This window comes from Rhinatrema bivittatum, chromosome 1, assembly GCF_901001135.1.
Source record: "Rhinatrema bivittatum chromosome 1, aRhiBiv1.1, whole genome shotgun sequence".
NCBI lineage: Eukaryota > Metazoa > Chordata > Amphibia > Gymnophiona > Rhinatrematidae > Rhinatrema > Rhinatrema bivittatum.
In genome coordinates this window covers 828,356,088-828,379,850 of record NC_042615.1, presented here as the reverse complement: position 1 = coordinate 828,379,850, position 23,763 = coordinate 828,356,088, and the positions used below count along the sequence as shown (strand labels likewise).

Here is a 23,763-nt window from a genome sequence, read left to right as displayed (position 1 = left end):
CGCCTTGTCACATTGTTTTGCCGACTTCAGATCATTAGACACCGTCACCCCAAGGTCTCTCTCCTGCTCCGTGCACATCAGCCTTTCTCCCCCCATCGAATACAGTTCATTTGGATTTCCACTCCCCATATGCATGACTCTGCACTTCTTGGCATTGAATCTCAGCTGCCATATCTTCGACCACTCTTCCAGCTTTCTTAAATCCTGTCTCATTCTCTCCACTCCTTCCGGCGTGTCCACCCTGTTGCAGATCTTAGTGTCATCCGCAAAAAGACAAACCTTACCTTCTATCCCGTCCGCAATGTCGCTCACAAAGATATTGAACAGGACCGGTCCCAACACCGATCCTTGCAGTACACCACTTAAAACCGCTCTTTCTTCAGAGAGAGTTCCATTTACCATCACACATTGTCTTCTGTCCGTCAACCAGTTTGCAATCCAGCCACCACCTCAGCACTCACTCCTATGCTTCTCATTTTATTCACCAGTCTCCTATGCGGGACTGTATCAAAAGCTTTGCTGAAATCCAAGTAGATGACATCGAGCGCTCTTCCTCGATCCAATTCCTTGGTTACCCAGTCAAAAAAGTCAATCAGATTTGTCTGACAGGATCTTTCCCTGGTGAATCCATGCTGCCTCTGGTCCAGCAATTCTCCCGACTGTAGATAGTTCACTATGCTCTCTTTCAACAGTGACTCCATTACTTTTCCCACCACCAAAGTGAGGCTAACCAGTCTGTAGTTACCAGCCTCTTCTCTGTTCCCACTCTTGTGAAACGGGACCACCACCGCTCTTCTCCAATAACTTGGCACCACTCCAGTTTCTAAGGATCTATTGAAAAGGTCACACAGCGGACCTGCCAGCACATCTCTGAGCTCCCACAGTATCCTGGGATGAACCTCATCAGGCCCCATGGCTTTGTCCACTATCAGTGTCCCCAGCTCTTCCCATACATTCTCTACTGTAAATTGAGTTACATCTACTCCACTCCCCTCCAGTTTCTTGTTAACTAGCGATGGTCCATCTCCAGGGTCCTCTTTAGTGAACACAGAACTGAAGTATTCGTTTAATATTTCTGCCATTTCTTCGTCTCTCTCCACACATTGATCCTTTCCACCTTTCAATTTCACTATACCACTTTGAACTTTTCTCTTTTCACTGATGTATCTGAAAAATGTTTTGTCACCTCTCTTTACTTCCTTGGCAATCCTCTCTTCCGTTTGACTTTTTTGTTGGGTGGCCCCACCCCCTGCACCTTAGCGAAGAATGTAAATCCTGCCAGCTGATTAGTTATGGTTCCCCTGGATTTCCTATTTATTTTTTATTTATTTTATTTATTTATTTATATGTTTTTATATACCGTTGTTTGGAGCTGGCCTTCACAATGGTTTACAGGTGAAACAATACATATAGAAACATAAAAATGATGGCAGAAGAAGACCAAATAGTCCATCCAGTCTGCCCAGTAAGCTTTCACACTTATTTTTTTCATACTTATCTGTTACTCTTGTCCCTTATAAGTAACTTTTTGGTTCTATTTCCCTTCCACCCCCGCCATCGATGTAGATAGCAGTGCTGGAGCTTCATCTAAGTGAAGTATCTAGCTAATTGGTTAGGGGTAGTAACCGCCGTAATAAGCAAGCTACTCCCACGCTTGTTTACCCAGCCTGTGCAATTCAGTCCTTGTTGATTGTCTGAATATAAATCCTCTTTTCTTCAATACCCTTGCCGTTGAAGCAGTGAGCTGCGCTAGATATGTATTCCAAGTGAAGTATCAGGCTTGATTCGGGGTAGTAACCACTGAAACAAGCAAGCTACACCCATGCTTATTTGTTTACCCAGACTATGTAATTCAGTCCTTGTTGGTTGTTGTCTAAATATAAATCATCTTTTCTTCATTCCCCCTGCTTTTGAAGCAGAGAGCTATGCTGGATATGCATTGAAAGTGAAGTATCAGGCTTATTTGGTTTGGGGTAGTAACCGCCGTGACAAGCAAGCTACTCCCCTGCTTTTTTGTGGCTGCAAGTCCTTTTTTCCACATTTCCTCTTGCCATTGAAGCATATAGCAATGATGGAGTCGCATTAACCGAGTGTATGTTTATTGAATAAGGATATTAATCTCCAGGTAGTAGCCGTCATTCCTGCTAGCCACCCCCATGCCTCTTCTCTTCATTCACATCCTCTAGACTTTATGGATCCACAGTGTTTATCCCACGCCCCTTTGAAATCCTTCACAGTTTTGGTCTTCACCACTTCCTCCGGAAGGGCGTTCCAGGCATCCACCACCCTCTCCATGAAGAAATACTTCCTGACATATAACATTTAACATGTGCATTGAACGAACATAAACATGATTACAATTTGTGATCTATCTAGTGGGTTACATTTATGAGGTAGAGGGAGATTACAAAGGGTTGAAGTGGTAATAAGATCAATAACAGGTAGCAGTTAGAATAATGTTTTATGGTGTTCTATATACAGTGTAGTTTGATGTATTCAGCGGGTTGGTGGGTTGCGCGTGAGTGGGGTGATAACTGTTTCATTGCAAAAAAATCAGAAGAACCAGGGGACACGATTTAAAACTACAGGGAGGAAGACTCAGAACCAATGTCAGGAAGTATTTCTTCACGGAGAATACCTTTATTCAATAAACATACACACGGTTAATGAGACTCCAACATTGCTCTATGCTTCAACGGCAAGATGAAATGTGGAAAACAGGATTTGCATTCACAAAAAAACAGGAAGTAGCTGGCTCGTTACAGCAGTTACTACCCCAAACCAAACAAGCCTGATACTCACTTTCAATGCATATCCAGCATAGCTCTCTGCTTCAACAGCAGGGGGAATGAAGAAAAGATTATTTATATTCAGACAACCAGCAAGGACTGAATTGCACAGGCTGGATAGGCAAATAAGCGTGGGAGTAGCTTGCTTATTGTGGCGGTTACTACCCCTTAACCAATTAAGCTAGATATTTCACTTGGTGCAGGTCCAGCACTACTTTCTACATCAATGGCGGGGGTGGAAGTAAAACAGAACCAAAAGTTTACTAAGGGCCAAGAGTAACAGATAAGAATGAGAAAAAATAAGTGTGAAAGCTTGCTGGGCAGACTAGATGGGCCGTTTGGTCTTCCTCTGCCGTCATTTCTATGTTTCTATATATGTTATCTTATCCAATGCCCTCTCTGTAGGCATGTTGAAATAGCCAAGTTTTGAGGAGTTTTCTGAAAACTTTTGTATCACTCTGGAGTCTTATGTTTTCATGGAGTTTATTCCAGAGGGTCATGCCTGCCATCGAGAATGCTCTTTCACATACTGTAGTGAGTTTGGCTGTGGTAACTGTGGGAATTTCCAGTAATGCTTTATTTGCCGATCTCGTGTTTCGTCGTGGTATGTGTGTGTGTATTACGCTGTTTAGCCATTTGACTTCCTTCCCATATATAGTTTTGTGTAGCATGGATAGTGATTTGAATTCAATCCGTTTGTCAGTGGGGAGCCAGTGCAGTGATTTTAAGACAGGTGTGATGTGGTCTGTTCTTTTGTTACCAGCAAGGACTCTAGCTGCCACATTTTGTAATATTTGGAGTGGTCGTGTAGTTGCTTTGGATAGGCCTACCATCAGTTGCAGTAGTGCAGGCTTGTCAGGATTAGGGATTGTAGGATGGTTCTGAAGTTGTTATGATTTAGCAGTGGTTTTAGTTGTTTTAGTATTAGTAGTTTGTAGAAGCCTTCTTTGATATTTGCAGATATGTGTTTTTTGAGGTTTAGTTCTGAGTCTATCCAGATTCCAAGGTCTTTCACTTTGTCACTGGGTTTGATGCTGTTGTTTTCAATTTGAATGGTGTTTATGTTAGTTATGGTAGTTTTTCTTTGGAGGAGTATGCATTCTGTTTTGTTCATGTTGAGGCAGAGTTCAATTGGTTTAGGAGATGTTTTTATGTTAAGGTATGAGGCTGTGAGGTTGAATATGTTCTCGATTGTGTCTGTTACTGGTAAGATAAGTTGTATGTCGTTGGCATATATAAAGTGAGTGATGCAGAGACAAGTTAGGAGTTGGCATAGTGGGAGAAGAAATATGTTAAATAGTGTTGCTGAAAGTGCTGATCCTTGTGGCACTCCGGTTTCGAGTGGTGTTGATTTGGCATTATTGATTTTAACTTGGAATGAACTGTTTTGAAGAAAGGATCTGAACCAGTTTAGAGTTGTCCTGGCTAGGCCAATTTCTGCAAGTCTGTGTATTAGGCATTTATGGTCTACTGTGTCAAAGGCCGCCGATAGGTCAAGTAGTATGAGTAAGTAGCTCTTGCCATTTTCGAAGCCTCTTATGACTGTATCGGCAAGGTTGAGCAATAAAGCCGAGTTGAGCTGGGTAAAGTATATTATTCAGTTCAAGATGTTCATTGAGTTGTTTTAGTACTGCTTTTTTGGTTAGTTGGGCGATGAGGGATAAATTAGATACAGACCGGTAGTTATTCGGATCTGTAGGATCTAAGTTCTTTTTTTTTAGTATGGGTTTTATTATAACGCTTTTCAGGCTGTTTGGCAGAGCTCCTTCTTCTAGTGATTTGTTTATGATGTTGGTGATTGCTGGTGTGATGGAATGGGAAATTTCTTTAAGGGTGTGAATTGGTATTTTATCTAGGTCGTGGTTTGCGGGGTTTAGGGATTTAATCAGTCTTTCTGTTTCTGTGGTTGATACATATTCGAAGGAGGTCCATGGGGTTAAGTCTTTCCTGTCTAGGGTTGTGTTTAGAGGAGGGTTTTTGTTCATGGTGTCTGTTATTTTCTGGATTTTGTTTTTGAAGAATTTGCCTAAGTCTTGGCATAGATTCTTATTTGTGTGGGTGGTTGTAGGGTTTGCATCTGCGATGAGGTTACTCACAATGTTGAAGAGGGTCTTCGGGTTGAGAGTGAAGTTTTGTATTTTTTTGCTGTAATATTTTCTTTTGGTTGTGTTAAGCAGGTTTTTGTAGAAGGCTAAGTATTTGCGGTAGTTTAAGTTTAGGGTAGATTTATTCTTGCGCCAGTCCTTTTTCTTTTTTTTTTCTAAGGGTTGTTTTGGTTTCTCTAAGTTGTTTGTTGTACCATGGGTTGGCGGTTTTTATTTTTGATTTGTTAATAATTTTAGTTCTTTCAGGGTTGATAGTGTTGGCAATATGTTCTGTGATTTGTAGCCAGGAATGGGTTACGCTATTAATATTGTCAAGGTTGATGTTTATTAATTGTTGTGTGTGTTCCTGTTGTAGCAGTTCCAGAGGAAAAGGTGGTCTGAAGTTGAAGCCGGCTTTGTTAGTGTCTGTTGATTTGCTTTTTGTGTGTAGAGCTGTCTGCTCTTGTAATATGTAGTGGTCAGATCATGGAATTGGGGAGCAGGATACAGAACAGTTTTGGAATTTTTCGTTCGTGAAGATTTAAGTCTAGGGTGTGGCCTGCTTTGTGGGTTGGGTATTTAACATTTTGTGAGAAATTAAGGGTGGATAGAGCATTGAGGAGTGTTTGGGATGTGTGTGATAGAGGTGTGATTGAAGTCTCCTAGGATTATTATGGCTTTTTTATGGTTGAGGTTGGATGTGAAGAATGTTTGGGATGTGTGTGATAGAGGTGTGATTGAAGTCTCCTAGGATTATTATGGGTTTTTTATGGTTGAGGTTGGATGTGAAGAATTCTATCAGAGGTGATATGTTTCAATCCAGAAGGCCAGGAGGGCAGTAAACTAGGCAGATCTGAAATTCAGGGGATTCAAATAGAGCTACTTCATATTGGGGTGGGAGAGTGTGAGGTATTAGTTTCATTCCAAATTATCTTTGGCCCAAAGCTCCTCGGACCACGGTCCCTCTACCCATCACCGCTCTTTCAGAAATTTTGACGTGTTCTCATATGCCCTGTAGTACTCGCTACAGATCACTGGAGGAAGTCTCTCGTGGTGTCATCCCAATTTTCCACAGGTGCTCCGGCACTGGTATGCCTTCCTTGTCTGCTCCTGGTACCTGTTTTCGAAACAAATTCTATTTAGCTCTTGACAAGGCATTAGAAATCCCATTATGTATCCCCGGGACATGCCGCGACCGTATTATGTTTAGTTGCAAGCTATTTAGTACCACCTCCCTTAGTAACTCAGCTACCTTATGGCTCTTGGCGGACTGTCTATTAAATACTTAGATTACTGCCATTTTATCGCACCAGAATAATATGTGCTTATTTTTTAGCTTTTTGCCCTCTATGGCCAGCACAACCCAAATGGGGAATAATTCCAAGAAGATGACGTTGTGTGTCAAACCTTCTTCCACCCATGCTGTCAGCCATTGTTCTGCAGCCCAGGTGCCCTGCCAGAACACACCAAAACCCCAACCTCCTGATGCATCTGAATATATGCCTAGGTTGAGAATGGAGATGGATGGATCTTGCCATATAGATATGCCATTGTATGTACTCAAAAAGGCTAGCCATAAAGCCAGATCCTCTTTTATTGACTTATTAATCCTAATACAGTGGTTCGGGCGGTCAGTGCCCTTGGTGCTTGCAGTTAATCACCTCAAGAAGGCCCTTCCCATGGGTTTCACTCTGCACGCAAAGTTTAGCATACCAATAAGGGATTGTACTTTGGCCAATGTCATCTTTTTGGATGATATTGCCTGCTTCAACTTCTACTGCATCTCCTGTAGTTTATCTTGAGGAAGTTTGGATATCATCCGGGTGGAATTGAGTTTAATGCCTAGGAACTTTATTGTCTTCGTGGGGCCTTCAGTTTTCTCATGTGCTATCCAAATTGCACGGCTATGCTGTGGGAAGCACTTAGCCTGTATTTGTCTTGGTCCCACAAAGAGAAAATCATCAAAATAGTGAATTATATTGTTCAAGCCAACCTGCTGGGCTGTGGCCCAATGAAGGAAGGAACTGAACATTTTGAAATATGCGTACGAGACTGAACACCCCATAGGCATACACTTGTCGAAATAATATTCTCCTCTGAAACAGAATCCCAATAGCGGGAAACTGCATGGATGTACTGGGAGAAGGTGAAATGCTGATTCAATGTCTTACTTGGCCATCAGCACTCCCTTGCCGCAGTTGTGTATTATGTCGATAGCACTGTCAAACGATGCGTACTGTACCGAGCATTTGGCCAGTGGTATGTGGTTAGTCACAGAGGCTCCACATGGGTAAGATAAATTTTGAATCAACCAATATCTTCCTGTCTCTTTCTAGGGTATAATGGCCAATGGGGAGATCATCATTTTTTTAAAAGGAGGGGACACAAATGGCCATCCCATCCCATCCCAAATGGCCTCCCCATCGTGAGCTCAGCTTCTATTTTTTGCTGTACCAGGTCCACGTGCCTTGCCGCTGTAGGGGTTTTCTTCATATGCGTTCCTTCCATAATGAATCCATGTTGAGAACCTTGAATCAAGCTATTGGCTTGCTTCCTCCTTGGATATCAATCTGTCCAGCTCTTCATTGCTTCCAAATTAATTGGGGATGGTGCTTTTTTGAATCCGCTGTATTTATTAGGATTCGGGATTACTCTCTGTAGTGGTCTTCTTCGAGCACTTTACCGCTGGGTGTGGCGCCATGCATATAGAGCACAGATGCTTTAAGTTACAATCCTGAAATGCATAAGAGGATTTGTTATATCTCTAATATGTTCCTGCATTGTGCGTACTATTGCTCATCTGTCCGATGTGCTGTCTTGAGTGGGGTGATGGGCGAGCACTGTTACCTGCATTGGGTGCTTTGTTCTTCATGTGTCTGAGCCACAAGTTGACATCCTGTGTGCCCCAAGACATGTAGCGATTCTCTTCCATCTTGTCCCTGAAGTGCTCGTTGTAATTAAGCCATGCCCAGCCTTCATATTCTCTATATGCTTCTAGTATTGTATCCATGCAAATCCAAAAATCCACAAAATGAGGATAACTAAACCTAATACTAACAAACAATCCACATTAAATGTTTTCTTATTTTTTTTTCTTTTTCTTTATGTCCTTTAAACCATTAAAAAATGCCCAACAACTGGGTCACCAATGTTTCTTCATTGAAAACCAGACTCCCATTTCACAAAAAAGTTTTGGAGAGGAAAGTGGTTGTTTCATAAACTTTTTCAAGGAACCATCCAGGTTATCCTCGTTCTTGTGTTTAATCATGAATAGACCACTGTCCCCCCTATATTTAATGTATTATTTATCACCAAAATACTTTTTAAATTTGTTATTATTTTTTTGTAAAAAATTGTGAAAAGTGAATCCTTAACAAGCAAATAGGAACAGTTCACCAACAAATTTGTTGGTTATATTTTCATTGTCTTGATAGACCAACAGGCAGTACTTAGCTTGACGTAGATGCTGAGATCTCAATTCACAAATGCGTTTTTACCCAACAAGGCCAAGTTTCAAATAGATTCTTCATCAGGGGAAACCGCTTGTCCACCGCACATCTCAGCTCTCCAAAATTACATCTCTATAATCTTATACTTACATTTAAAGGATTTCAAAGTGCTGGCAAATGCGCTGCCTGTATGTTCAATGAAAAATGGCAAACTTAAGTTCTAGTATTATATCAGCATAGCTGAGCATGTAATCAGTTGAGAAAGCAACAAGGAAGGCTATCTAATAAAGGCGTGGAGGCAACAAAATGAGGATTAGAAGCCAAGATGTCAAATTTTAATCCTTTATTGGAATATTCAAAAGCGCTTTTGAATATTCCAAGTCTTCAATAAAGGATTAAAATTTGACATCTTGGCTTCTAATCCTCATTTTGTGAGCATGTAATCATACTTGTGATGGATCATCATGTCCTATCACACTCTTCATATGCAGGAAGGTTAGGACATTTCAGCTTGGAGAAGAGACGGCTGAGGGGGGATATGATAGAGGTGTTTAAAATCATGAGAGGTCTAGAACGGGTAGATGTGAATCGGTTATTTACTCTTTCGGATTGTAGAAAGACTAGGGGGCACTCCATGAAGTTAGCATGGGGCACATTTAAAACTAATCGGAGAAAGTTCTTTTTTACTCAGCACACAATTAAACTCTGGAATTTGTTGCCAGAGGATGTGGTTAGTGTAGCTATGTGTTACGGTCTCGGTCATGTGTGCCGCGACTAGGCCCTTACCTCCATGTTCCTGGTCCCGCTCCTGGTTCAGCTGGCGGAGATTTTGGCCTGTGTGGCGGCGTTCCCACGGGAGCGACGCCGGTGGGAGATCTTCGGTGGACGCCCTGTCCTTAGGCATGTGCACGTGCAAGAAGGATGCTTTTATAGGCCTGTTCTCGCCATTCAAAGCTCCGCCCGCTTCCTGACGTCAGACGCCGCGGCCTATGTAAGCCGGCCACAGACCCTCAGTCTTTGCCTTGCAACGGGGTTATCTTGCAGTTCCCAGTTGCTCCGTGCCCCGGAGTGTGTTATTACTTGCCGGTAGTTGCTACGTTCCAGCCTTGTTCCTGCTTCAGACTTCGCTTACTTTCCAGCCTTGTTCCTGCTTCAGACTTTGCTTCAGTTCCTGCCTGGTTCTGGTACCCATGTCTTGCTTCAGTTCCCTGCCTGGTTCCAGTTCCCAAGCCTGCTTGTTCCTGATCCAGCCACAGTACTCGCCTAAGTCCCAGCGGCCGGGCTCCTACGGGCTCCTCCCGGGGGAGCTCTGGCTTCCAGGGTGAAGATCATCGTTCACATCCTGCCTGATATCTGCCTCCTGGCCTGCTTGTACACTGAGACTATAGTTCACCTCTCCCCAGTCTCCAGCAGGCCGGCCCAAGGGTCCACTAAAACCGTTAATCCATAACAGATTGCAAGGCCATGGATTCGGTGGATAAGCCGGGCTGTCCGGACCCTCCTGGGATGGCCCAGCAGATGCAACAACAGCAACACTGCATTGATATGCTGGCAGCCACGGTAGAACAACCAGCTACTCGCCTTGATTCTTTGCCTGCTGATTCCCCGCCTGCAACTAGGCCGGCACCCAAGGGACAAGCTACTTCCGTAACTCAGCTACCTGCACCCTCTCGCTACGCTGGGGATGCAAAGACCTGTCGCGGGTTTTTGAACCAATGTTTCATACGGTTCTCCTTGCTTCCCCGGCAGTTCCCCACCGACACGATAAAGGTAGCCTACATCCTGTCCCTGCTTGATGGGAAGGCCTTGGTCTGGGCCTCCCCCCTTTGGGAACATAATGATTCTTCTTTAGCGGATTTACAGCAGTTCATCTCGAACTTCCGACAGGCTTTTGATGAGCTGGCTCGATTAGCCACGGCTACGTCCGAACTGCTATAGCTCCGTCAGGGGGTTTGCTCCTTGGCAGACTATGCTATGGAGTTCCGGACTCTTGCCCAAGAGGCGGCCTGGCAAGACGGCAGCCTCAAAGTCATCTTTCTGGAGGGACTATCCGGACGTATCAAAGATGAGATTGTCGCTCGTGATCTTCCGGAGGACCACAATGCTCTTATAGAGATGGCCGCCCGCATTGACCGCCACTTACAACAAAGGACCAGGGAGTTGTGGCCGACCAGACGCAGTCCAACTCCTGTTCCTACGAGACCAGTGTCTTCTCCTAAAACCTTTCGCCCAGACATCCCCACCTGTGATCCCATGCAGCTGGGACGTGCCCCGCTCTCTGCAGAAGAGACAATGTCGTCGCTCGATGGGCCTGTGCCTGTATTGTGGGCAGAAGGGCCACTACTTGCCACGCTGCCAGGAGCATGTGGAAAATGCCAGAACCTAGGAAGTCGAGAGGAGCTCCTCAATGTACTGTGCCTATTACTCTGGAGTACCCAGGAGGGTCTCTAGAGACACTCTCATTCTTGGATTCAGGAGCCGGGGGTAACTTTATCCTGCAGGACTTAGTCTCCCAGTTACGGAATCCCACGCAAAGACGGGAGATTCCGTTACAATTACCTCCATCCAGGGGACGCTCCTTCCAGGCCCTATCATGATGTCCACGGCACCCATCACTGTCCGCACCGGGGCGATCCATTCGGAGGAGATAGCCTTCTTAGTCTTGGAGAAGGCCGTCCACCCCGTGGTGCTAGGGTTGCCATAGCTACAAAAGCACTCGCCTACGATCCAGTGGGATACTCTACAAATTACAAATGAACCCATTTTGTCTCGCTAATTGTATGAAGGTACCTAAGGCTCCTGGACTTCCGTTACTGCACTCTGCCCTCAGTCCCCCAGCACCTTATGAGGACTTCACAGATGTCTTCTCCAAGACAAAGGCGAAGATCCTTCCACAGCACCATCCATATGACTGTGCCATTGACCTGTTACCCGGAACCATACCCCCTCGAGGTAGGGTATATCCTTTGTCATTACCCGAAACCTGGGCCATGTCCAAATACATATCTGAGAACTTGGTCAAGGGGTTTATCCGCCCGTCTAAATCACCTGCTGGGGCGGGCTTCTTCTTTGTCAGCAAGAAGGACGGCTCGCTGAGGCCGTGCATTGACTATCGGGGGCTTAATTCCATTATTAAGCGGGATCGCTATCCACTCCCGCTAATCCCGGAGCTCCTCGATAGGCTTCAGGGAGCAAAGATTTTTACAAAATTGGACTTATGGGGTGCCTACAACTTGGTCAGAATTCTTCCTGGAGACGAAAACCGCTTTTAATACCAGAGACGGGCATTACGAGTATCTTGTAATGCTTTTCGGCTTGTGTAATGCCCCGGCGGTTTTTCAGCACCTGATGAACAAGGTGCTACGGGACCTACTGAACACCTGTGTAATTGTCTATCTCGATGTTCTAATCTACTCCCGAGATTTGCCTACACACCGTCAGCATGTCCGTCAAGTGCTTCAGATACTCAGGGAGCATAGCTTGTACGCGAAACTGGAGAAATGTAGCTTCGAGAAGTCTTCCCTGCTGTTCCTGGGCTACATTGTCTCAGCAGCCGGCTTTCAAATGGATCCCGAGAAAGTGGCTGCGATTAAGAACTGGCCTCAGCCGAGGGGCCTTAAAGCATTGCAACGCTTCCTTGACTTCGCCAAATCCCAGTGCACTCCCAGCAGTGCAGCTTTCAGCCCGTTAGTTACTTACTTTATGGACTTCTATCCAGGAGAAGTTGCATAAAGTCGCCAGGACCTCCAAGAAATGGGCAGATAAGCATCGTCAGCCAGCGCCTATCTTCCTCCTAGGAGACCACATCTGGCTTAGTACTAAGAATCTACAGCTATGGATCCCGCCTCGAAGACTAGCCCCGAGATTTTGTGGACCGTTTTGTTTTGCCGAACGAGTGGGAGCAATCTTGTATCGGTTACGCCTACCCTCATCCATGCATATACTTAATGTCTTGCACGTGTCATTATTGAAGCCTCTTGTTCTTTCTAGATATCATCCTTGGGCTCCTGACTCTCTGGATCCTTCTGTGCCAGATGACACCACATACCAAGTCCGGGAAATCCTTGATGTGCGCTTCCATCAACGACGCTGGGAGTACCTGCTCGCTTGGGAGGGTTGTGGTCCTGAGGATAACTCGTGGGAACCTGCCCGCAACATCTTTGACAAGGACTTAGTAAGGCAGTTCCATCAGGACCACCCAGGTAAACCCGGGCCTGCTAAGAGGGGGCGTAAGAGGGGAGGTACTGTTACGGTCCCGGTCGCGTGTGCTGCGACCAGGCCCTGACCTCCCATGTTCCTGGTCCCGCTCCCGGTTCAGCTGGTGGAGTTTGCGGCCTGTGTGGCAGCGTCCCGGCGGGGGCGACGCCGGTGGGAGATCTTCGGTGGTTGCCCTGTCCCTAGGCACGCATGCGCGCAAGGACGCTTTTGTAGGCCTGATCCCGCCATTCAAAGCTCCGCCCGCTTCCTGATGTCAGACGCCGCGGCCTATGTAAGCCGGCCGCGGACCCTCAGTCTTTACCTTGCAATGGGGTTACCTTGCGGTTCCCAGTTGCTCCGAGCCCCGGAGTGTGTTACTACTTGCCGGTAGTTGCTCCATTCCAGCCTGGTTCCCGCTTCAGACTTCGCTTACGTTCCAGCCTTGTTCCTGCTTCAGACTTTACTTCAGTTCCTGCCTGGTTCCAGTACCCGTGTCTTGCTTCAGTTCCCTGCCTGGTTCTGGTACCAGTGTCTTGCTTCAGTTCCCTGCCTGGTTCCAGTTCCCAAGCCTGCTTGTTCCTGATCCAGCCACAGTACTCGCCTAAGTCCCAGCAGCCGGGCTCCTCCCGAGGGAGCTCTGGCTTCCAGGGTGAAGATCTTCGTTCGCATCCTGCCTGATATCCGCCTCCTGGCCTGCTTGTACACTGAGACTATAGTCCACCTCTCCCCAGTCTCCTGCAGGCCAGCCCAAGGGTCCACTAAAACCGTTAATCCATAACAGCTATGTTTAAAAAAGGATTTGATAAGTTCTTGGAGGAGAAGTCCATTACCAGCTATTAAGTTGACTTAGAAAATGGCCACTGCTATTACTAGCAACAGTAACATAGGATAGACTTAGATTTTGGGTACTTGCCAGATTCTTATGGCCTGGATTGGCCACTGTTGGAAACAGGATGCTGGGCTTGATGGACCCTTGGTCTGACCCAGTATGGCATGTTCTTAAGGCCCTCATCCAATTTACTATATTTCTTGTTTGTCGCCCTTCTTATTGTTGTTTCTCCGCCAACCCTCCATGAATCTAAAGATATCAATGTATGTTCGCGTCTTTATTTTTTTCCTTAATTCCTTTGGGACACTCTCCCATAGCTGCAATAAGGTCATCAATGCAGGGGGTCCCCTGTCAGCATCTGTCACATTATCTTGATTGTCTTCCGATGATGAGTCCGAACTGGTAGAATCCAAGGAATTATTAGAGCTGTATTCAGATCTGTCTTTAGCTTTGGCTTTTTCTTCCCTTTGACTAATCTCCCAGTTTTTTCCACTCTTCTCTATACCTTGATTTACCCCTGAGGTCCACGGCAATTCTTCCTTACCAACATCTCCTGGACCAACTTCCAGTTCTGTAGCTGTTCCCTCTGTGGTCTTCTCACGTCTTATTTCTTGTGGTGTCCTCTCCGGGATTCCCTTAGTCGGGGTTGGCATATGTGACATGACCTGGGGTATCGTCGCTTTTGCCTCTGATATAATATCTTCTCTCATTGCTGTTTCCATCATGTTAGGCATGACTACTGCCTGAGGTTGTTCTAGGGTTTGCATTTAGCTGTTCCAGCCATCCCAAGGCTGGGTTGTGGGAGCATATCCTATGATACCCGCTTGGGCGGCATACAGATCGGGGCACCATGTAAGGTTTCCTGTGTTTCCTCGCGCCCAGTGACAGCTGCTCGGCATGACCATGAATGGGTTCACAATTGCCCAATTCTGAAAGCCAGGAAAGGCGGGGCCTCCCTCCCCCATTGACGGCCATGTTGGGGCCCAGGTCAGGATCATGCGGTTTGCAAATACCAAGGGATCCTGTCCTCCTCCCGAAGGTCTGGAGCTGCTAGAGGTTGGTTGCGCGGCAAGTGTATGCTGAGATTGAGGCATTGAACCCAGGTTAATCTGCCATGGAGGGATGTCATGCAGCTCCAGTGCCTCGGTGTGTCGCAGTGTTTCCATTGCTGCTAGTTCCTGACCATTTCAGGCTGTTGTTCCCTGTCCTCCTGTCTATGCAGCACCACATTCTTCTGTATTCTTCATCGCTTCTGCAGTCTCCTACTTGCCTCTGCGCTCCCTGTTGCTGGTGACTTGCCCCTCATACTTGTCCGCCGTGTGGTAGGGCCGGGCTCCACCATTTTGTGTTTTGTGGCGCCGCTTGTGTTCAGCACAGGCTGCCTGTGCTCAGGAACTCGTGCTGCCTCTGCTTGGGAAATATTCCCTTCGGACAGCGCCACTCAGTCCCACCGCCTCTCCCTGTGCTGGCTGCTGGCACACACACATGTAAAGTGAACACACATGTTACGTGTGCTTTCCCGTGCTGCTATGAATGATTTCCTCTTGCTTTAGCCTCTGAGCTGTGGTGTGCCGTGTATTGAGGTTAAAGCACTTATGCGGGGCTGTTCTTTGCTTCCCAGGCTGCCAGGAGCCATTCCCCTTTTTTTTAATTGTGATTAGCCAGTAGGGTGGGGTTTCCTCAGCTCCCAGTGAAGTCAAATTCAGTTTTCCATGCGGCTCCCAGGCAGCTCTGGGCTCTCTCCTTGTTTCAACGGAGGAAGGTTTTGGGGTTTTTTTTGTTTTCTTGCTCGGCAGGTCTCCTCATTTCGAGGGGGAAGGAGAGGCACAGTGGCGCAGATCGCGGCACGGGGTCTCAACTTTCGATGGAGGTGCAGCATAAAACGCTGGCACGAGGCAGGAGTGGGGCTTTAAGGTGCACAGCGATGTCATTGGACTGCGACCCTGAGTGGCATCGCAGTCCAAGAGGTTTCCGCTGATGTCGGGGATGACGCACCATCTGGGCACGGCAGCACGTTATGGGGTTCGGGCCTGTGGTCTTTTCTGGGCCTCCTCATTATTCGGGGCTTATGCATATTCAGCATGAGTCTGTTATTTTAACACCCAGACCTGTTCCTGTCTGAATCGTTACAGCCTCTCACCTCATGAGGATCACCTATAGTACAGCACATGCATTGGAGAAAATGTTTTCATCAACTAGGCCATAAGTGAGAGCTTCCGCCAGTATAAAGAATCCCCCCTCCACCTCCCACGGGGATGGAGAGTCAAGTGTGAATGGATTATGCTAGCCGGAGCAGCCTCTGAAGAAATAAATTAGTTGTGTGCCCTAAGGAGCAAGATCTTCCAAAAAAGGGGTACATTTAGCTATGGAATTGCAAGGCACAGATAAGAGCAGCTTGTTCAATGAGGATAAGAGAGAGTGCGGTGCCTGAAATTAACCACAGAGATACAAGGCACAGATAAGAGCAGCTTGTTCAATGAGCATAAGAGAGAGTGCGGTGTCTGAAATTAACCACAGAGTTACAAGGCACAGATAAGAGCAGCTTGTTCAATGAGCATAAGAGAGAGTGCAGTGTCTGAAATTAACCACAGAGTTACAAGGCACAGATAAGAGCAGCTTGTTCAATGAGCATAAGAGAGAGTGCGGTGTCTGAAATTAACCACGGAGATACAAGGCACAGATAAGAGCAGCTTGTTCAATGAGCATAAGAGAGAGTGCAGTGTCTGAAATTAACCACAGAGTTACAAGGCACAGATAAGAGCAGCTTGTTCAATGAGCATAAGAGAGAGTGCGGGGTCTGAAATTAACCACAGAGATACAAGGCACAGATAAGAGCAGCTTGTTCAATGAGCATAAGAGAGAGTGCGGTGTCTGAAATTAACCACAGAGATACAAGGCACAGATAAGAGCAGCTTGTTCAATGAGGATAAGAGAGAGTGCGGTGTCTGAAATTAACCACAGAATTACAAGGCACAGATAAGAGCAACTTGTTCAATGAGCATAAGAGAGTGCAGTGTCTGAAATTAACCACAGAGTTACAAGGCACAGATAAGAGCAGCTTGTTGAATGAGCATAAGAGAGAGTGCGGTGTCTGAAATTAACCACAGAGTTACAAGGCACAGATAAGAGCAGCTTGTTCAATGAGCATAAGAGAGAGTGCGGTGTCTGAAATTAACCACAGAGTTACAAAGCACAGATAAGAGCAGCTTGTTCAATGAGCATAAGAGAGAGTGCGGTGTCTGAAATTAACCACAGAGTTACAAGGCACAGATAAGAGCAGCTTGTTCAATGAGCATAAGAGAGAGTGCGGTGTCTGAAATTAACCACAGAGTTACAAGGCACAGATAAGAGCAGCTTGGTCAATGAGCATAAGAGAGAGTGCAGTGTCTGAAATTAACCACAGAGTTACAAGGCACAGATAAGAGCAGCTTGTTCAATGAGCATAAGAGAGAGTGCAGTGCCTGAAATTAACCACAGAGTTACAAGGCACAGATAAGAGCAGCTTGTTCAATGAGCATAAGAGAGAGTGCAGTGTCTGAAATTAACAGAGTTACAAGGCACAGATAAGAGCAGCTTTTTCAATGAGCATAAGAGAGAGTGCAGTGTCTGAAATTAACAGAGTTACAAGGCACAGATAAGAGCAACTTTTTCAATGAGCATAAGAGAGAGTGCAGTGTCTGAAATTAACAGAGTTACAAGGCACAGATAAGAGCAGCTTTTTCAATGAGCATAAGAGAGAGTTCAGTGTCTGAAATTAACAGAGTTACAAGGCACAGATAAGAGCAGCTTGTTCAATGAGCATAAGAGAGAGTGCAGTGTCTGAAATTAACAGAGTTACAAGGCACAGATAAGAGCAGCTTTTTCAATGAGCATAAGAGAGAGTGCAGTGTCTGAAATTAACAGAGTTACAAGGCACAGATAAGAGCAGCTTTTTCAATGAGCATAAGAGAGAGTGCAGTGTCTGAAATTAACAGAGTTACAAGGCACAGATAAGAGCAGCTTTTTCAATGAGCATAATGGCAGGGGATGACAGGAAATTTGAATCAGTTACTAACAAGGGTCCTGAACTTAGTGGTTTTGATACAGTCCCGCATAGGAGACTGGTGAATAAAATGAGAAGCTTAGGAGTGAGTGCTGAGGTGGTGGCCTGGATTGCAAACTGGCTGACGGACAGAAGACAATGTGTGATGGTAAATGGAACTCTCTGTGAAGAGAGAGCGGTTTTAAGCGGTGTACCACAGGGATCAGTGTTGGGACCGGTCCTGTTCAATATCTTTGTGAGCGACATTGCGGAAGGGATAGAAGGTAAGATTTGTCTTTTTGCGGATGACACTAAGATCTGCAACAGAGTGGACACGCCGGAAGGAGTGGAGAGAATGAGACGGGATTTAAGGAAGCTGGAAGAGTGGTCGAAGATATGGCAGCTGAGATTCAATGCCAAGAAGTGCAGAGTCATGCATATGGGGAGTGGAAATCCGAATGAACTGTATTCGATGGGGGGAGAAAGGCCGAGGTGCACGGAACAGGAGAGAGACATTGGGGTGATAGTGTCTAATGATCTGAATTCGGCAAAACAATGTGACAAGGCGATAGCTAAAGCCAGAAGAATGCTGGGCTGCATAGAGAGAGGAATATCGAGTAAGAAAAGGGAAGTGATTATCCCCTTGTACAGGTCCTTGGTAAGGCCTCACCTGGAGTATTGTGTTCAGTTCTGGAGACCGTATCTCCAAAGAGACAGAGACAAGATGGAGGCGGTCCAGAGAAGGGCGACCAAAAAGGTAGAGGGTCTTCATCAAATGACTTATGAGGAGAGATTGAAGAATCTAAATATGTACACCCTGGAGGAAAGGAGGAGCAGAGGTGATATGGTACAGACTTTCAGATACTTGAAAGGTTTTAATGATCCAAAGACAACGACAAACCTTTTCCATAGGAAAAAAATCAGCAGAACCAGGGGTCACGGTTTGAAGCTCCAGGGAGGAAGACTCAGAACCAATGTCAGGAAGTATTTCTTCACGGAGAGGGTGGTGGGTGCCTGGAATGCCCTTCTGGAGGAAGTGGTGAAGACCAGAACTGTGAAGGACTTCAAAGGGGCGTGGGATAAACACTGTGCATCCATAAAGTCTAGAGGACGTGAATGAAGAGTGGGTGGCTCATGGGAATGACGGCTACTACCTGGAGATAATACCCTTATTCAATAAACATATACACGGTTAATGCGACTCCAACATTTCTCTAAGCTTCAACGGCAAGAGGAAAGTGGAAAAAAGGATTTGCATTCACAAAAAAGCAGGGAGTAGCTTGCTTGTTACGGCGGTTACTACCCCAAACCAAATAAGCCTGATACTTCACTTTCAATCCATATCCAGCATAGCTCTCTGCTTCAATGGCAGGGGAGAAAGACCGATATTTCATGCATATCCAGCATAGCTCTCTGCTTCAACGGCAGGGGAGAAAGACCGATACTTCATGCATATCCAGCATAGCTCTCTGCTTCAACGGCAGGGGGAATGAAGAAAAGTGGATCTATATACAGACAACAACCAACAAGGACTGAATTACATAGTCTGGGTAAACAAATAAACATGGGTGTAGCTTGCTTATTGCGGCGGTTACTACGCTTAACTAATTAAGCTAGATATTTAACTTAGATGCAGTTCCAACACTGCTCTCTACATTAATGGTGGGGGTGGAAGGGAAATAGAACCAAAAGGTTACTAAGAGCCAAGAGAAACAGATAAGTATGAGAAGAAAAAAAAGTGCCAAGCTTGCTGGGCAGACTGGATGGGCAGATTGGTCTTTTTCTGCCGTCATTTCTATGTTTCTATATAAGAGAGAGTGCAGTGTCTTAAATTAACACCGGAGTTACAAGGCATAGATAAGAGCAGCACTGCTTGTTCAATGAGCATAAGAGTGCAGTGTCTGATAAAATTAGCTTGTTCGTACTGTAAAGGGGAATATAGCATAAAAAAGGAAGCTACTTCTAACTTTGTATATAAAAATTTTGATTTATTCTGATTTTAAAAATGTAGAAGAATTATCATAGTTTTGGACATTGCAAAATATATTGTTAAGCATACTTGATTACAGATAAGAGGCAGTAAATAAACATTATCTTATTAATTACGGTTTACATAATGTATACTGTGTAAGTAGCTTCTAACATAATATTCTCTAAGGATCTCTAAGTGTAGAATAGTAATAATACAGTGTAATTCTAAATTCCTGTCCTTCCTCTCTGCATAGACACTTACTACAAATCATCCTGATGGACTAATTCTGTAAACAGGGAGAGAGAATGCAGCAACGTCATCTTCTCTTTCATCTACCTCTTCTCCTCCTTATCTCCAAGCATTAGGAATAGCGCTCTTCTATAGCTTTCTAAACACATTAAAATATAATTGGGAACAGGTGTCTCTTCCTGATTGGATGCATATTTCAATCCTTTTCTCATATGAATTACCAAGCTACAAGATATTGCTAGCCAGAAATGTCATAGCTATAAGCAAGGCTATTTTGTACCACACAGCAGCAAATGTCCTATCAATGACTGCATCTTTATCTGACGGACAGCAGCATATGGCAAACTATTTGCGATCCACAACAGTCCCTGCCAATCTTCCAGCATATTACTGTCCATTGTCATGTATTTAAAGAGATGCATAAGTATTCTGTCCTTTTTTATGATTAAACAGTCAATTTCAATATGTGTGTGTCCATGCAACAAAACAAATACAAGAATCAATTGCACTATCACAGCACATTTCCATGGAAGTCATGAGGGTGAGTGTGCGTGAAGACTACATTCAGTTGGGCTGGGGATCTTCTGGATTGCTGGAATGAGGTCCGACTTGTCCTGCTGTGCTCTGGTCTTGGCAGACTTCCGCTGTTGTCGCTATTCCTTGAGTGTGGGTAGAGATTACATTCGGTTGGGGCTGAGGATCTTCTGGATTGCTGGAATGAGGTCCGACTTGTCCTCCTGTGCTCTGGTCTTGGCAGACTTCCGCTGTTGTCGCTATTCCTTGAGTGTGCGTGAAGACTACATTCAGTTGGGCTGGGGATCTTCTGGATTGCTGGAATGAGGTCCGACTTGTCCTCCTGTGCTCTGGTCTTGGCAGACTTCCGCTGTTGTCGCTATTCCTTGAGTGTGGGTAGAGATTACATTCGGTTGGGGCTGAGGATCTTCTGGATTGCTGGAATGAGGTCCGACTTGTCCTCCTGTGCTCTGGTCTTGGCAGACTTCCGCTGTTGTCGCTATTCCTTGAGTGTGGGTAGAGATTACATTCAGTTGGGCTGAGGATCTTCTGGATTGCTGGAATGAGGTCCGACTTGTCCTCCTGTGCTCTGGTCTTGGCAGACTTCCGCTGTTGTCGCTATTCCTTGAGTGTGGGTAGAGATTACATTCGGTTGGGGCTGAGGATCTTCTGGATTGCTGGAATGAGGTCCGACTTGTCCTGCTGTGCTCTGGTCTTGGCAGACTTCCGCTGTTGTCGCTATTCCTTGAGTGTGGGTAGAGATTACATTCGGTTGGGGCTGAGGATCTTCTGGATTGCTGGAATGAGGTCCGACTTGTCCTCCTGTGCTCTGGTCTTGGCAGACTTCCGCTGTTGTCGCTATTCCTTGAGTGTGGGTAGAGATTACATTCAGTTGGGCTGAGGATCTTCTGGATTGCTGGAATGAGGTCCGACTTGTCCTCCTGTGCTCTGGTCTTGGCTGACTTCCGCTGTTGTCGCTATTCCTTGAGTGTGGGTAGAGATTACATTCAGTTGGGCTGAGGATCTTCTGGATTGCTGGAATGAGGTCCGACTTGTCCTGCTGTGCTCTGGTCTTGGCAGACTTCCGCTGTTGTCGCTATTCCTTGAGTGTGGGTAGAGATTACATTCGGTTGGGGCTGAGGATCTTCTGGATTGCTGGAATGAGGTCCGACTTGTCCTGCTGTGCTCTGGTCTTGGCAGACTTCCGCTGTTGTCGCTATTCCTTGAGTGTGGGTAGAGATTACATTCGGTTGGGGCTGAGGATCTTCTGGATTGCTGGAATGAGGTCCGACTTGTCCTGCTGTGCTCTGGTCTTGGCAGACTTCCGCTGTTGTCGCTATTCCTTGAGTGTGGGTAGAGATTACATTCGGTTGGGGCTGAGGATCTTCTGGATTGCTGGAATGAGGTCCGACTTGTCCTCCTGTGCTCTGGTCTTGGCTGACTTCCTCTGTTGTCGCATTTCCTTGCATGGTGTATTTCCCTGATGTCTTCCAGATCTTCTCAAACTTCATCTGCCTTTTAATGAGGTCCTGGTACTGTTGGGTGTTCTGTGATATCTGAAACGAGGAGAGAAAGCATTGACTCGTGCTCTGTAACATCAGTTCACAAATCCAGTCTATGAGAGTCATCCTTCCAGATCTGGTTTTCACAACAGCCTTAATGGGGGGAATTTTCAAAAGGATTACTGTGCATAGACTGCAGTTTGTGTGTTTAAATCACCTTTTGAAAATGAACTGGGTGGGGGGGAGTTGTGGGGGCAAAAGTCATGCAAAACTCAATTTCATGCCCATTTACCCCTACACTCATTGGAGGTGTTCTGGGGAAGAAAGCACTTACATGCATACTTTCAATTTTTAAAAGAACTTTAGAAAACAAGCAGGTCGATCCAGTAAAGTGTGCTCCGTCGGAGCGCACTGTCACCCTGCTCTGGACGCGTGTTTTCCCTTACCCCTTATTCAGTAAGGGGAGGAAAACACGCGGCCCACCCGCGGCACCTAATAGCGCCCTCAACATGCAAATGCATGTTGAGGGCCCTATTAGGTATTCCCGAGCGATCCAGTAAGTAAAATGTGTAGCCAAGCCGCACATTTTACTCTAAGAAATTAGCGCCGCCCAAAGGTCGGCGCTAATTTCTTCCGGCGCCAGGGAAGTGCACAGAAAAGCAGTAAAAACTGCTTTTCTGTGTACCCTCCGACTTAATATCATAGCGATATTAAGTCGGAGGTCCCCAAAAGTAAAAAAAAGTAAAAAAAAAAAATAAATAAATTTTGAATTCGGCCCGCGGCTGTCGGGCCGAAAACCGGACGCTCAATTTTGCCGGCGTCCGGTTTCCGAGCCCGTGGCTGTCAGCGGGCTCGAGAACCGACGCCGGCAAAATTGAGCGTCGGCTGTCAAATCCGCTGACAGCCGCCGCTCTAGGCCAAAAGGAGGCGCTAGGGACGCGCTAGTGTCCCTAGCGCCTCCTTTTCCTCGTTTGCACCGCGTCGCCTAATTTAAATACTGGATCGCTCGCACCGGCGAGGGGCCGGTGCGCACGCCGGGAGAGCGGGCGTTAGTCCGCTCTCCCACGGACTTTACTGGATCGGGCTGAAGGTTAGGAATAAACAAGTATGTAAGACAAAAGATCTGTGGAGACTGGATGCTGATGCACTGTTACAGATGTTAACTTAAAGGTTGCCGCCACCTTGTGGCTGATTCACTGTTTCTACGTCCTGTCTCTGTTACTATAACCTTGTGAGTTGCTTGCTGGGTGATTCAGCATGGTACGTGTTGTCTTTATTTCTACATATGAAACATGCTGTCAGAAGTACCTGAACCTCCTTTGCTTTGCTACATCTGAAGTGGAGAGTTGGCTCAGGAACTGTGAGGAGTAGGTGAGGAGTGCAGGGATAAGGGATTAGCATTGCATGTGCCCTCCTATGGAAGCTAAGGAATGACATTGTTTCTATCTCATGGCATCTGGTAACTGCATCCCACCTCCCGAAGGCCTGAAGGTCAGTGGTGACTGAAGTAGCAACTGGAAAATGTCAGGGAGATTTGAAGACCACTCTCTAATCACAAGCTTAAATGGGAAGTCAGCTGAAGTGAAGGCAGCTACATTGAGGAGGGTGATGGGTTCTGAATGTCGCCATGTTTACAAGCACAGTTTCAGCCTCGCAGAGGATACAAAAACCATCCTTGATATCTTGAAAGCCAATTTCAGGTCTGCAAAAAATGTAAGATATGAATGATTCACAATTATTTATTTACTTGATTTATACGCCACCTTATTTGGCTGCTGCAAGCAAGAGCAGAGTGAACCTATTGACAACGTTATCACACGTTTGAGGGAGAAAGCAGTGACATGCGAGTATGGCCCACTGACTGATGCATTCATTCAGGATAAACTTGTCCTTGGGTGATCACCATCTTCTGAGACAGTGAGACTTACACCTGAATGCAGCTATGGAAATGTGGCACTCTGCAGCGCTTACTGACGCTGGAACAGCTCTAATGCAACAGAGAAGCACAGGAACTTAAGCCACCTGAAACCGGATTCAGATCACTTTATGTGCAGGACAATGCTGCCAGAGTAATGTCCAGAACGAGTGACATAAAAGGGAAAAATTACAAAGAGGTAGTAACAGGGCAGCATTGGGAGCAAGTCTGAAGCTTGGGTGC

The 23,763-nt window shown here is 45.9% G+C and overlaps 1 protein-coding gene across 1 annotated transcript; it reads right to left on the bottom strand.

The window, feature by feature from the left end:
* Positions 1-19,943: 19,943 nt before the first annotated feature.
* LOC115079315 lies at positions 19,944-23,120 on the bottom strand. Its single transcript, XM_029582756.1, has 2 exons — positions 22,914-23,120; positions 19,944-21,659 (listed from the first exon to the last, which is right to left on the bottom strand). Exons 1-2 carry the CDS (start codon positions 23,040-23,042, stop codon positions 21,111-21,113), a joined length of 678 nt encoding a protein of 225 aa, XP_029438616.1. The 5' UTR covers positions 23,043-23,120; the 3' UTR covers positions 19,944-21,110.
* Positions 23,121-23,763: the final 643 nt, after the last annotated feature.

Bases quoted from the DNA above. Each gene is read 5' to 3' on its own strand.
- LOC115079315 (XM_029582756.1), bottom strand. From the start codon at position 23,042: ATGTCATTCCTTAGCTTCCATAGGAGGGCACATGCAATGCTAATCCCT. The intron at 21,660-22,913 runs GTACTTCTGACA...TCCTCGTTTCAG, and splicing joins GCAAAGCAAAGGAGGTTCAG to ATATCACAGAACACCCAACA.